Source organism: Dermacentor albipictus, chromosome 5 (assembly GCF_038994185.2).
Source record: "Dermacentor albipictus isolate Rhodes 1998 colony chromosome 5, USDA_Dalb.pri_finalv2, whole genome shotgun sequence".
NCBI classification, from domain to species: Eukaryota; Metazoa; Arthropoda; class Arachnida; order Ixodida; family Ixodidae; genus Dermacentor; species Dermacentor albipictus.
In genome coordinates, this window is record NC_091825.1 from 102798331 (window position 1) to 102814299 (window position 15969).

At 45.7% G+C, this 15969-nt stretch overlaps 1 protein-coding gene across 1 annotated transcript in view; it reads left to right on the forward strand.

The window, feature by feature from the left end:
• The window catches only part of por (Protein-serine O-palmitoleoyltransferase por), a 31307-nt gene extending 16847 nt beyond the window's left edge, over positions 1 to 14460 (forward strand). Inside the window, exons 9-12 of the mRNA XM_065437086.2 lie at positions 574 to 637; positions 1302 to 1387; positions 12369 to 12476; positions 14204 to 14460. Coding sequence (XP_065293158.1) covers positions 574 to 637; positions 1302 to 1387; positions 12369 to 12476; positions 14204 to 14302 — 357 coding nt within the window. The 3' untranslated portion in view covers positions 14303 to 14460. The remainder of the gene's footprint in view (positions 1 to 573; positions 638 to 1301; positions 1388 to 12368; positions 12477 to 14203) is intronic.
• The last annotated feature ends 1509 nt before the right edge of the window (positions 14461 to 15969 follow it).

The following is a 15969-nucleotide window of genomic DNA, read 5'->3' on the forward strand; positions in this document are numbered from 1 at the left end:
GCTCTCGTAGCCGTTCGTTTAGGCAGCGGCCAGACTGCCCCACGTAGCATCTACCACAGGAGAGAGGTATGCGGTATACGAACCCAACGATGCATGGTACAAACTTGCATTCGTGTTTTACGGTGGGGGCGCGAGATTTGTGAGGCATATCACATTGACAGGGAAGGTGATAACTGTGTCAGTACAGCATCGCTCGCCTTGTCCAAAAAGAAACAATGTACTTGCGGAATAGTTTGCCGTATTTTGATTAGATTGCACTTGTATTGTTTTAACCCTGTGTGCGCATGCACCACCGAAATGTATATATGTACCTTCTCTCGCAGTAAAACCTCAGTTGATGTTTAGCGCTCGTCCTGTCGCTTCCTCCGTTTGTGTCCCTGTTATTTGCACTAGTCTTTTGATTAATGATGTCACACCAACTAGCCCAGCTTTCTGCCTTGATAGCTGTGCCTCGCGTGCTCTGTTCTGCAACTTCCAAATAGCAATACCTGAAATTCATCATCCTTCAGCATTTATCCTACAAAAGATGCTACAATCAGTACCACAACATCTTTCTTCTGTCTCCCGAAACAGGGCCTCAACTTCCAACTGGCTGCAGTGTTGCTATCACTGGCTCTTTACAGCTACGCTGAGCATGGTAAGGGATTCGTAGCCTGAGGTGCCATTGAGCCTCATTATAACATAATTACATTTGACACGAAAATACCTTTTCTTTGTATCTAGCACTTGTTATTAGCACACTCACTGATATCAGGGGAAAAACAAAAGAAAAAGACCTTGATCACGCTCATGCAAAAGAAACACAAGTGTGTTGCTTCTGATGGTCTAGCAAAGAATCTCTTGCTGATTTTGACTACCCTCGGTGGCTTAACGTGCCAATACATGGCACGTAAATAATGCTAAATTACAAATGCGTATTGCACCGTCACTAATATTCAACCACGTGACCAGTGTGATCGGATGAAATTGGCACATTGGCTTGCAATTGTGGGCCAGCCAAGCCAATGCATTTCCATTCAAATTGCCATTCCAAGTTGCTCTAGCCAAGTGTTAGAAATTTTCACTACCAAGGCGCCTGTGATAAAGCTCCAAGTGAACAAATATTTGCTTCACTGTAACATACACTCTTGGATCTTTCATTTTAAATTGTATTGTTGCTGTAGAACTCTCGTTGCAATAAAGCATTACGAACCAAATCTTAGATTCGCTTGGTTATACCAAATAATTTGTTATACCTGTGTTCATTAATATCAGAGATAGACTCTAGTGATGACGCTGACTGATAAACTTCTGACATGCAGTACTGCGGCAGAAGCTGAGCCAGGTGTATGATGCATGCATTGGAGCCCGTCCCTGCCGACCCAGCTGTGAGAACCACAAACTGCGGGTGAGTGCCTGTGCAGCTTCTGCACCTCAGCATTGAAGTTCTGAAATTTCATTCCTTAAAATGGATTATCATTGATAGTATTCTTTGCCTGGCCAAGTCCAAGTCAGTAAAGTGATTTCTGTCATGCTTGCACATCATGTCAGAAAGACACAGTTGACTTTTGCTAAGTAGACCTTGACGGGTTGATGGAATTGATTGAATTATCTGGTGGATCAAAGCGAACGAAGAGGCAGAAAAAGAAATGCAAAAACACACAGCTCTTTCATATCTCGGTATTTGGCCAAATCTAACCTGTCCCCAAGTCTAACACACGTCCATCTTTTGTGGTTCGTAGTAGAAAACAAGTCTACAGTGCATCCAACTCTATAACAAAAAAAGAAAAATATTTAGCATGCCTCAGATACTGGTAATCAGAAATAAAATGAAACCTGCGGAATTCACCTTCACACATTAGACATTTATTTACATGTCTGTCATTGTCCATCACAGCTTTTTTTTTTTGCTGTCTATGGGCCACTACAAGTTGCCCTTCTTTGAGTTGTTGCACTGGATATTCCACATTTCTCTAACCCCTCCACTACAACCGCATGTGGGAGAGTAGGACATTCCTAGACTAACCACTTCACCACTTTGTTATAAAACACTTGTAAGTCTCCAAAGCACCGCAAATACCTGAAATGATTCTTTTGCCGCATTAGCTTATAAAATAACAACCCTTGAATGAGCTTTCGTAAATAAAGCTGGAAAGCAAAGCCTCATCGTTGCCATCCTTTGTAAAAAATTGTGTTGCTGCCATGTTACGATGACAGTGACAATGATGCTAGCTGTGACAGGATGTTGTTGCTATCGCTGTGAATGCGCTTGCAGTTTTTTACCCATTCGTCATATGCAGTTAATTCTTAGACCAGCATTCTTTGAAAAATTGTGTGCTTTAAAATCTGGCAAATACGTAATCATTCCTTGTTAGGTGCTGTTTTTGCGTAGAAGTCAGCTGAGGGCAGTCCACAAATTTGTGATTTCGGTGGAACTAATATTTTGTTTACACATCCACTGTCCCCTAGCAACACCAAGACAGACACTGCAGCCATTGCAGTCACAATTTGGATTATCATTGGGGTCAAACTTGTGCATGCTGACCAAATGAAGTTCAAAATATCGGGCATGGGCCAATTTCATGACTGCATCAACAAAGGTTTTGGTCCACAGGAACGTATAGGTGCCAGCCAGTACCTTTGTTGGCTATCTAATTAAACCGCAGTCATATTACCCGTTGTATACTGTACTAGTACTGGAAGCAGAGAAGTGCTGCTGCTCTCCTGCAGCTGCCAGAGGTGCTGGAGTGTTGAAGAGGCTGTGAAACCCCTTTTCTTGGAATTTGATCAAGCATGCTGAAATAAGTGCAATGCCTTTTAGTGAATATATTCCTGATGAATTCGAAAAAAGACCTAATATACGAACACATACCTGCCAAGTCACCTGGATTATCCGGGGGACTCCCGGATTTTGACTATTTCTTTTTGGTTGTACGGTGGACAGGAAAATCTCCTAGAAAGTGTAGTTGGGCCCCGTTTCTAGCTGCGTCCTGCGCTTTGTCTGGCCACATTGGCAAAAAATAATCCAACCGAACCCGATCCCATTCAGTTCTAAGTCCATTGCGCATAGCTTTGTTATGTACAGTAGTAGACAAACCCTAAATGTGTTATTTCTTTCACCTTTATGAGACCGCAGTGCTGCTCTCTACGCTGGCGGTGTTGTTGGGTGCCCTAGGGGACCTAGTCTCATTCAGCTAGCGAGTGAATGCTGCGTTTCGCAGCTAGCAACACTAGACTCTCCATCATTCCCCTCGGCATCAGTAGCTTCAGTGTTGCCTACTGGGCAACACTTCAGTGGGCCTACTGTCAATCATGGCTGTATGCAAGGAGTGCAAGTACAAAAAAGTATCCTAAAGTATCTTTAAAGCAGTACACAACGGAAGTGATGCTTGGTTGTGATGGGGGTCTAGTGTCTCATTCAATCCCCATCAAACTACAGGTACATAAGTTATATACAGTATATATACTGTACAGTTAAACCTCGATATGATAAAGTCGATAAAAACAGCATTTTGCTTCATTATAGCAAAATTTCATTATATTGTTGCGATACAGCAGGTGCTTATGAGACATGGTGCATATTAAGACAAAAACGGGCATCTGGGCTTGGCACGGGCTGGTTACCACCTCAGTCTCTGGCTATGCTGCTCTTGTAAATAGAGTGTAAATAGCCTCTTTTGTCTGTGTCTTCCCACACGCAACATTTTGGTGGAGGTTTCCGATCCCCGTCCTTGCAGCGGAGCTCCGCAGCGGTCGCTACATCAAGCTCGCTAGCATGTCTCCCGGAGGTGAGGCCTCATCATCGTCGGCTGCGACTTATCAGACTGCTCCAGTTGTGATGTTTATCCACACTTGCAACCCTGGTCTGTCCTCTGGCTTAGACGGCACTGACGTCGAAGTATGGATCAACCTCTATGAACGCGTCAGCAATAATAATAGGTGGGATCTGACGATCGTGCTTGCTGACCGCACCCGTCGTGTGTGGTACTAAACCCAAGAAGATGAATTAACAAGCTGGGATGTTTTTAGAGAAAAAATTCTTGAACTGTTCGGCAACCCCTTGAGGTGCGCAGTCGCAGCAAAAAAGGCCTTTGCAATGTGTGTTCAAAGTCCCACAGAACCTTACGTCTTTATATACAAGACATCATGGCTCTTTGCCATGATGTTTGTGGCATGCTCTTTGCCACAAAGCTGATGACAAGGTCTGAAACAGACAAGGTCGCCCACATAGTAAAGGGTATCGCAGACGATACCTTCAACTTGCTAGTTTTCGGCAGCGTTTCAACTAACGATGCCATTGTGAAAGAATGTCGCTGCTTCAAACAAGCTAAGAGCCGCCTATCGCACCCCACAATTTGCGCCTGCCCAGTACCTCTACTGCGTTGACTTTTGAGGACCATCCCCGCCAGCCAGTCTCTTCACAACAATGTAACTCGTGTTATTTGCCACGAGCTCGAGGCCGCTTATTCGCCATCTACTCTGCGACGCCCACCAATCCATCACCAGCCACAATTGCTGTAATCCAGGCTGTTGTCTGACAAGAATTTGATAACACGTGTCTCAACTTTGTGTGCTCGTCGACCCATGAGCCCAGCGTGCAGCACTTTTCTCGTGGCCCTGCTTGCCCCCGAAATTACTTTCCATCCACATCCCACAAACCGTCTGAGTGGCGCAGCTGTAACAACGAGCCAATCTGTTTCCATTGCTGCTGCATTGGCCACATCGCTCATCATTGTCGCAACCAATGACCAACTCCATCATGCAACAGTGTCCATTTCCACAACTCTGCACCTACTATTCGCTATGCTTCTCGCTACGATCGTACTGCCGCTGGCGCCCCTGCTCCGAATGTTCATCACGGCCGATCACTGTCACCCTGACATTGTCAGTCTCCATCACGCCAGCCCCATCGCTTCTTGTCACCGTCCATGCCCCTCCACATCCAGCCGGAAAACTAGGAACTGCAGCTTCCGGAGGTGAAGCCGCAATGTCGACCTTGCCCTCAAATCCTCTGCTTACTTTGCCCACGAACCAGAACCTTCTTGAAGTTGACGTTGGAAGCACTGCTGTCACTGTGCTGATGGACACAGGTGCACACCTCTCCATTATGAGCGTCGACTTCTGATGATGAATTAAAAAATTCCTTACTCCTGCAACCACACGCATCGTCCGGGTCGCAGATGGCAGTTCTGTTCCTGTCATCGGTATGTGTACAGCATGTGTAAGCATCGCCGGCTATCTCATTACTGTCTTTTTTACCGTGACTGCCCATTGCCCGCATGACCTAATTCTCAGCCTCGATTTTCTTGCAGTGAATTTGGCTCTTATTGACTGCTCTGCCAGCACCCTCCGCCTCGAACTACCTATTCTTTTGGATAGTTGTAATGCAAACCACAGTCGCTTAAGTCCCGCTAGCTTCGTTCAGCTGCCACCCGAATCATTATTATATATTGAACTGTTGTCTTCCCCATCCATTCCTGATGTAGAGCATCTCATCACTCTGCTGCCCAACATTCCACTGCAGTATGGCACCGTACCTCACAGTTCTGACTGTCACGGCCAACCGGACTTGCATTCCTGTCGTCAACTTCGGTTTCACCAAGCAGATTGTGCCTCGAGGAATTTGCCTCGCCCAACTTGAGCCTTTAGATGACCATCACGTGGCTGCTTTCTTTCCTGACGCTTCGTCTGAGCCCACTAGGTTTCCAAAGTCAGCTTCTTGTGCTGATCCCAAAATTCAGAAAATGATTGCAGCGGACCTTTTACCTGCACAAGCCAAAAACCTCTATTGTGTTTTGTCTTCCTACAAGGATGTTTTCAACTTTGACAGTTGGCCCTTAGGTCAGACGCTTGCCGTCAAGTGTTGTATTAACACTGGTGATGCTGGTCCTACTCACCGTAGACCATATAGAGGATCTCTATTAGTACGCCAGGTAATTCACACTGAGGTTAGCAAGATGCTCGATAAAAACATTATTGAGCCTCCTTCGAGTCTGTGGGTGTCAACGGTAGTGTAGGTTAAGAAGGATGGGACATGGCACTTCTGTGTGGATTACCACCGTCTGTTGAAAGTGACTAAGAAAGATGTGTGCCCACTGCCACAGATCAATGACACCCTTGACTGAAAAATGGTGCCAGCTACTTCTCCTCTATTGACCTTCGTCCGGATACTGGCAGATTGCCGTCAACGATATGGACAGAGAAAAGGTCGCATTTATAACACCCAACAGTCTTTTCCAGTTCAAAGTTATGCCCTTTGGATTATGTAACGTGTCGGCCACTTTTGAGCATATGATGGACTAATTGCTTCAGGGTTTCAAATGGTCCACATGCCTGTGCTAACTTGACAATGTTATTGTCTTTTCACCAACATTTCACACTCGTATTGAATGTCTGTCTGCCATACTTGACGTTGTGCTTAAGTCCAGGCTGCAAGCCTCTTTTGCCTGTGTCTTCCTGCACGTAACAATATTGAAATTCAACCTTCTATACAAATACTGTAAGTGCAGTTGGCAATCGATTTTGCTTACACTTAAGGTGCCACAGTTCTTCCCGAATTATTCGACAACTTGAAAAAGTAAATTTGAATGAGAAAAAAAGAATAACTGTTGAGTTTGAGAGTAGGTGATGAAAGATACGATTTCATGTGGTGTTGCTGATATCTTCACATTGGCGGTACAAAGTGAAGCCAGCCGTGCTTTCATGTCCATTTCACCCCAATGGCTGATAGTGTCACCCACAGTGGGACGACGCTATTATGAAAAGTGCCAGCAGCAGAGAATGAATTCTTATTCTGCCTCTTGCTTCAACATGTCTCCGAAACTCGAATTATGCAACCTCCAGCACTAAATGTGAGGGCAGACAGTGCATGATGCCACATCATCTCAGCTCACGAAGTCTTTGGACACACGGCAGATTACCTCTACAACAGCGCGCGCTGGCTGTTTATGCGCTCAGTCACACTCACCGCCATGCGCAGCCACGGCCACGCTAAAAAAGGAGATGCACACCAACCTGACCTGCCCCCCTCCTCCTCCTGCTGTTGGGTGCACTTGATCATGTTACTGCGAGCTTGCTTCAGTACTCCCCCTTCTCCTTGCTCACACGGGAAGACGATGCTCATGGAGCCACCATCCCTCTCGGGTCACCCTTGGATGCTTTCACTCGCACCTTAAAGGGACACTAAAGGGTAAAATCATTCCTTCTGTATCAGTAAATTACCTTTCTACAACACCAAAAACACCACTCTTACAACGATAACACGTTTGGTAAGCCAGAAAAAGCGCAAGAACGAAATACGGGTGGCAACGCCTGCTGAAGTTCCCGCACCTCGTGGCTGTGACGTCATGGATTTTTATGGTATCTTCTAGGGCCTGCTAATTATATATAGCGGTAAAGATTGACTACATGGTGTTCTAAAGGAACCAAATATTAAACATGGCAAGTTTCAGTAACCTTTACTCAGCCAACGCTGCCCAAATGCGAAAACATACTTTGGAATCCCTGACGTCACGCTGACGTACAGGCAGTGAGGTTTCGGCGCGAAATTCAAATACTGATACTTGGACCTTCATTTTTTCTTCTAATAATCAAACTATCTTTTTGCAATGACTGCCTGCAGGGTTCTGAAACAATGCTTCATTAGTCTAAACTGATTTATTGTTTTGCTTTAGTGTCCCTTTAAGCATACAGCGCACAAGACGAAATAAGCTCTTATCACACTTGGACTTTATGCTGAACATGATGCTGCTCCACTCCAGTGCGGTTGTGCAGTGCACGATTTGAGAGATGGATTTGCAAGCAGCTGCATGTAATTCAACCATTCGACCATCTGCATCTGCGGGAGTTTCCATATATTGTTTTGGCATTCCTTTGTGATGGCAATAAACATTTGTTATGTTGAAATTGTGTATAAACACAGCGGCAGTGCCCACCTTCTCCATGGCAGTCGTAGATACGAAGGGAAGGATCCGAGTCACGACATCAGCGAGGCTGCCGTCGGCCGAAGCAGCAGAGGAGATGGCCATAGCCCTCGTGGTACTCCACGGAGGTGCGGAGGATATCATTAGCGACTCCAAATCAGCGATTCAAAACTACACCAAAGGTTGGGTGTCCGCGGATGTGGTGCGCATGCTCAACGCCAGGGTCGAACACTTCGGGTCCGGCACAATTACCAACAAGTCCCTCAAGTGGTTCCCCGCACACGTTGGTGAGCTTGGCACTAACAACAACAACAGCCACAACAACAACGACAACAACAATGCTAACGGCTGAAGACACACCGACACCCCGCCCAACCACAACGAGCGCGGCCACCTCGTCGCGCGGCAGTGTACCCGCCGTGACGCCTGTCGCTGCCGTTACTGTGCGGGACCCCAGCGGAGGAGTGACAGTGACGGCGGCAACCACCCTGTCCGGCGCCGCCGCTGTCATTACCAACACAACCCAGATCGCGGTAGACAGAGCTGGGACCACGGGGATGCCAACCATGATGTCGACGAGATTCTGGCGATGTACCGAGAGGTGCTAGGTCACTACAGGAAGTAACGAAGGAAATATCCGCAACCCCATGGGCGGCTGGACAGGTCCCAGGCGGTCGACCTGAGACAGCTGCAGACAGGCACTTTCAGCAACCCCTACCATCTGCATCGCCTGTAGCCCGTGCTGCACTCGTCGCCCAGCTGTCCGTGGTGCGAGCAGGAACGGGTCGATATGGCCCATATGCTTTGGGAATGTGAACGCCATGAGGAAGAAGGACCAAGAGGAAAGGGGAAGACAACAGCAGGACCCTCTGAAGTGCCTCATTGAGAGATGGCAAACCCCCCTCCTCAGTGAGGTACCCAAAGACCAGGAGTGGGCCGTCCAGCGGGCTAAGACCATTGCCGAGGATCTCGGAAGATTTTCCTCGGGCGATAGACCCCTGGCAGCCTAGCCCCGAGCACCAGCAGCAGTAACCGTTGGACAAATAAAGTTTATTCCTATCCTGTCCTATCATAAACACACTTTGCTATAGCATTGAGGTTCAAAATACATGGTGTTCTATGGACAAGAAGTTAGAGAAGGTTAAATACTTCATTCTACCTAGAATCTCATTATATTGAAGTTTTTTATACTGTCGCGGTACAACGCGGACAGAACACAGGGAGGCATTCTTCACGAACAGGACAATCTGTTTAAAAACAAACAGAGCAGAGACACGTCATCTTCATCATCACCCAATCTCACTCTGACCCACTAGGCGGAGTCCGTTAGTGCTCCCATCGTCGGTGTCATCGTCTGCATAGAATACATGCGTCATTTGTCCCTCCCTATGAGAGCATTGTCTCGATGCTAGACAAGAAATGTCACTTGTGGAAGTAAAGGCTGCTAGCATAGTCATTCGCTCACATACGGCTTCATGCAGACTGCGTGCACAAGTTCAGGACGGTGTGTGCGGCGCCGCGTACAGTTGGGATTGTCGGGAACGGCCTCGTAGGTGACATCACTGAGTCGCCGCAATACCCGATATGGTCCGAAGTATAGCTTTAATTGTTTCTCGGAAAGGCCTTGTTTCCGTATGGATGTCCAAACCCACACTCTGTTGCCGACTTCATAGGTAACTATTCTACGGTGAAGATTGTAGCGGCCTGCGTCGTAGTCTTGCTGCTGGCAGATCCGCAAGCAAGTAAGCTGCCGAGCTTCTTCTGCGCGTTGCGTAAACACATTGGCGTCCGTATCAGTGTCGTCAAAGTCGTGTGGAAGCATTGCATCCAACATCGTTCGTACGTCCCGTCCGTGAACAAGGGTGAACGGAGTCATGCGTATCGTCTCTTGTTTCGCTGTGTTAAGATCTGTGGCCTTGTTTCTGTGCAAAAGTGATGTAAGGTAGGATGTCGTCCCAATTTTTCTGTTCAACATCCATGTACATGGAGAGCATGTCTTCAATGGTTTTGTTTAGGCGCTCTTTTAACCCATTGGTTTGTGGATGGCTTTCGGATGACTTTCGATAGGCCGTTCCACTTAGTGCCAAGACATGGTCTAAAAGTGCAGCCATAAATGCGGTTCCTCAGTCTGTTATTACGACGGTGGGCGCGCCGTGTCGCAACGCCCCGTGCTCAATGAAAAAGCTCGCTTCCTCGGCCTGTGTGCCTATTACCGGCGGTTTATTGCAGACATTGTGCGCATTGCATCGCCGTTAACTCACCTGACGAGACACGACGTTGCTTTTGTATGGGGCGACGAAGAGCAAGGTGCATTCAATGACTTGCGGCAACGTCTCCAGACACCTCCAGTGCTTGCTCACTTTGATGAGACCGCTCCTACGTTGCTCCACACTGATGCCAGCAATGTTGGCTTGGGAGCTGTTCTTGTGCAGCGGCAAGACGACACAGAAAGAGTGCTTGCCATGCAAGTAGAACACTCTCGCGTACAGAGGCTAATTACTGTTCGCTGATAGAGTCACCTGCTCTGCCCGAAGAAGAAGACTCAGCATTTCTTTGTGTTATGGACACATCCGTCATCGCGCATCGCGACAATATTGAGCTTTAACTGTACTACAGTAACAACAAAAATAGGATCACTCAGCAGAACAGTCACGCGTGGTAAAGCATTGGTGTCAAGGCGATTCTTATACATTTGACTTCACAGACCATAACTACTGTGTGTAAACTCATTGAAGCAGTAAGTGTCACATGAATTGAAAGTCCATGTTCTAATTTCAGTGTTTACACAGCAACGGTGTTTACAAAATGTCCTGCTGTAGAATGCAGTATAATTGCCTCCTAGAGTTCTTTGCTATAGTATTTCAGGAACCTTTATGAGCTACAGATTACTTTTTCAGATGCATCTAGTGCCGCTTGGCACATTTGGGGTCAACCATCTCTATCAGAATTCAGCCATGTGATATAGCAGTGTCTTGTTTCAGAAAAATTCCCTTAAGTTAAACCTTAAAGAAGATGGAAAGCAGCATTAGCTCTAGCGCACAGTCACCTTGACTGCAGCAACCATCATTTCAACAGTTCATTAGTGTTAAAGAAAGCCAGTCTACAATATGTGAGGTAGTCTCCGGAGTGCCACAGGGCTCTGTGCTGGGACCCCTGCTCTTCCTAATATATATCAATGACCTGATAGCAGACCCATTGATTCAAGTGAAATTATTTGCAGATGATTGCGTTATTTTCACTGAGGTAACCTCTGCAGCTGACCAACTTCAACTTAATTCTTACTTAGATCAAATACATGAATGGTGTAGGAAATGGCAAATGTCACTGAACTTGGATAAAACTGTATGCATGACAATATTGCACAAACACGCCCCTTTACAGTTCAACTACTCCCTATCGGGTACCCCAGTAACTCGAGTGACCAAATACAAGTACTTGGGCGTAACTTTGACTGCAAATATGAGTTGGACTGCCCACATTGGCAATATAGTAGGCAAGGCAAATCAAAGATTAGGATTTACTCGACGGACTTTCAAACAAGCATCCGCAGAATCCAAGCTTATCGTATACAACATGCTAGTTCGTCCTATAATGGAATATGCAGCGAAGTCTGGAATCCGTACGACCAAAATAACGCACTAAAATTATAAGGTGTGCAACGTTGCGCTTCGTTTTTTCCAAACATCGAAGACAAGACTCGGTGTCACTGCTTTATGAAAAGGCAAACCTTCCTTTACTTAAGATGCGAAGGAAACAAAAAAGGCTGAGCCTTTTTTACAGCATTATGAATCATATGGTACTGGTAAACAAGGAACTCTACATAACTGAGACAATGTCACGGGTAGTAAGGAACAAACATTCAAAGTACGTGAAAGAAGGTAGATTTCTAAGGTTTGTACTATTTTTTTTTTTAATGCGAGTGTAAATGCCTCAGGGCATACAGGGGTATGGGATGGCGGTGAATAAGGATGATGAAATGAATGAAAAAAGATTTGCTGACCTAATGTAGTCCAAGAGGGATCGATAATGTGGTCCCTGCGTCCAAGCAGTGTAATCGCTTAGATTATGCGGTGAGAGTCCCGCTGCTGCGAGGTGCCAGAGCCTCGTCGGTTTTGTACTAAATATTCTTACTTTTCGCAAACTGCAAGAAAATGGAATAAACTGCTGGAGAGAGTGGTAAGTGCGACAGACTACGAGCAGTTTCGGGCCCAACTTCAACAATACTCTTCTTAGTTGTGCGTGATTTCAGTTTTTGTTACCCTATAGTGGTGTACTAAGTACCACAAGCTGATGCACTAAGTGTCATGAATTGTTCTTAATATTGGTTGTGTATACCTGATCATATGCACTGCTGTGTGTTTAGTGTTTATTGTTGTATAGCATGTAATACGTTATTGTACTCATTCCTATCTTGGCTCTGTAAAGGGCTGATAGTATGTTCAAATAAATGAATAAAATAATTTGCAGGCTGACCAGTGGGGTGTTCGGAGTGCCAACCTGGCCCTGGGCCTACTAGCGGCATTCCACCTGGCCTACCTTGGACTCATGTTTGACAGTGAACCCTTGCAAGAGCAGGTGGGGTGTCCTGCTTATCTTTTAATTGTGCTGGGAAATTTACTGAATTCATCGAGTAGGTGAAAGAATAGAATGAAAGAAGTGGTATGGACGCATGACAGTATCATTGCATCATTCTCAACATGAAAGATTGAAAACATCCTAATCTTTGGTAGCTTCCCTTGCTTGAAGACCAAGAGTGGAGGTGTGCTCTGCCATTGCAGGAAATGGTGAGAGTGCAATCTCAATAATCGTGCCAAAATAGCAGCTCAGTTGAGTGATAGATAAACAACTGGAATGTTTGTTTCAATAATATTTGCTAAAATCAAGCTTGTTTCAATAGAAAGAACGAAACCGTATTATATATTGGGCTGTTTTAGGAGATAGCCCAATTTGTTAAAGGAACACTCGGAAAAGTTACCAAAAATTGGTCATCGTCATTGGCTGCAGCAGACCTTAGTGCTAACCAAAAATGGCAAGACCTTTCAGGCTGCTATTCTCCTTTCAGTTGGGATCTAGGAATGCGAACTAACACTGCAGTCCAGTCCACATGGCAATTTAATTGCATAATGCTACAGGAGTCACAAATCCAACTACATACGTCAGACTAGCGTTTCTAGGATTGAACAGCTCAATCACCAATGAGCCTGAAAGCCACAAGCTACCGGAGACTTTTGAAAGTGACTGTGAAAGCAACAAGTTCAAATCCAATTACAACAAGCCAAACTGGTCATTGTAGTTGCAGCTTCATTTGATGTTGCCCAAAGTACAGAGGTGAGCTTTATTGCACTCTCTGCAGCAGGGCTGGTTTGTACAGTGCACTGACACCTGGTGTGATAGCAACATTGTGTGATAGTAATGATCAAACAAGTTTTCTGAGTGACTAGTCATTTTTCCAAGTACACAGCTCAAGAATTTTTGTTGAATATGCTTTCCTACCTGGGGTACTTTTTGCGAGTTAAGACATTCAGTTAGCATCTGTAGGTGTGACAAAACTTGCTGAAAAATTCAAGGCCTGTTGTGTTTGCAGTAATACTGAAGATGCAGGAAATGTCTTAAAACAAAGTTTTTAGCACGTGGAATTAATGATCACCTGGATGTGGGATAATTGTGGTCCGTGGATGCACGTTGTAGAAGCGCATGCACATTGCATCGTGCATTTCGGAAGTGTTAACTTGTGCGAAGCGCATGCGCTCATTAAGCGCACACCTACTTCATTGCTCTGCTTGGCCATGCGGCAAGGTGCCAAGGGCCTCCGGCTTATTTAGTATTTAGTATTTTAGTATTATTTAGTATTTTGCAGAAGCTTTTTGCAATAGGTGTGAAACATCAGGCAGACAACTAGAAGCATACATTTCATTTGCCTTACATCCGTGTGTGACAACACTGCAGCCAGAAATCTTGCATAGGTCTGTCTCCTCTGATCATGCTTTCAAAAAGAAAGCGAGTCACGCGCCAAACTTCTTCTTCCCTGTTCTGTGTTCATGCTTTAAACCAACAAATGACGCTTGCTGCCTGTCATTCAGTGTTAGCTGAATGCCTTTAGCCAGAAATTCCGTACCCACTACCGAAACTCAACAAGAAAAAAATGATGTTTTTTCTGGTATGTTGCCTGTAGGCAGGACTCGCCAATAAAGGTTTAAGTATGACAGAGGCTGAACTTGTATCACTCACAAATTCGCACTCTCCAGCAATCACTGTCAAGAAGCCGATGTTAAGATCAGCACTGTCTCTATGATGCTGCGCAGGGCTACAGCATGCAGCACACCCTGGGAAAATGGTCAGAGTTACAGTTTGCCAGCCACTGGGTGGCCTTGGCAACTTTTGTCGTCCACCTCCTCATCTGACTGCCACCTAGTTGCCAAAGCTGCACCGCAAGTGATGTGCCACAACATCAACACAACCTCAATGAACAGGCTGGTGGTTCCTGCTCACAGTTCGCAGATGAACAAGCAAGATCTGCATTGCGAACATATAGCAATAAATGGAATATGTGTTTGATTAATTCTGGTTGCAGTTACTCACCATTTGATTGATTCGTCATCGGTGTCTACATGCTAACTGGTCAGCTGTGGGCTTATTGTAACACCTGCAAGAAGACACGTATTCATATGTCAGCATGCATATAAGCATGAATGCACATACAAACACGACATGTTGCTTGGTACAAGGCTCCCTTCCTTGTTAGACGCAACAGCGAAACTGCACCCACCAGTAAATAGCCATGTTAACAAGAAGTCTACTACCATTACAGTCCAGGCTTTGCTGGACTTAGGTGTGCCATCTCTGTGCTGTGCCACCATAGAGACCAAGGTGTAAGCTTCCCAACTGATCTGATTCTGCGACTCCTTGAATAGGCGAGTTGGAGGTCATTACCACTTTCTCCTACTAACCAGTGCTTTCTGTGATGTGTCACGTGAAGGTGACGTCAGGGTAGTCCACAGATGATGGCTGCAAACCGAGGTGACCTGGCTAATCTAGACCACCAAACAGATTGTCTAGTAAGAACCCAAACAAGCAACCTGAGGTTGACCAAGAATGGCCCGTAGAGGGAAATGTCATGTATAAGAAATCTATCTGAAAAATTACACGATCAACTTAAAAGACAACCTTGTTTGAGTGAAAAATCTGCCTTGTATACTACATATTTATACACATTTTACGACATGGCAGAATTGTTAAATATATTGAAAAATAAATTGGTAGGAACTCGTAGTTTTGCTTACAATGTTAACACATTTGGTACAGTGAACTTTTGTTAATTCGACTTTGGTTATTTCGATTTTTTTGGTTATATTGATCTCAGCTGAACATCCCGATTGGCAGCCATGCATTTCTATGGGCCCGAAATTTCATTATTTTGAACCTAAAATTGGCCTTTGCCGGATAATTCGAACTTGACCAGTCAGCACAGCACGTATGTGCCTGACCCCTATGGTGACCCTAGTAGCAACTCCTTTAGTTCATTCGTTTGTAAAACTTTACTGGCCATAAGTATCAAAAGGTAACTAAGTGGCCAGGAACCCACAGGCCCTGGCAGCCTCCTCAGCCTACTACACTACCCAATGTTGTTGGTCAGGGTTCGAGCTGAGCAGAGCAGCCTCCCAATCATTGGTATCTAAAATTGCGAGCCCTCATGGTGGAGAGTTGGCCGGGCAGGCCCATATCATATTATTAATGTCCGCTCATCTGTCGTGGCACCAGGGGCAGACTTCAGAGTATTCTCCAGGATTAATTCTGGAATATAGCTTTAAGTTGGCGAAGGTGCCCGTTTGCAGTCTCCGCCAAGTGACTTGCTTGTCCCTTACTTAAAGATTTGTCGCCTGCAGACTATAGCTTCCTGCTCAGGTGATTGTGGGTAGTGATCTCCCGGAAGGAGAATATCCGATCCCTCACCGATGCCAGGTCATCGTGGCCAAGAGCGCCGTCGGTAAAATCTCGCGCGATGGAGCAGGCCACTTCGTTCCCGGGTAATTAGGAATGCGCCGGTGCTCAGATAATCATGACAGGGCGC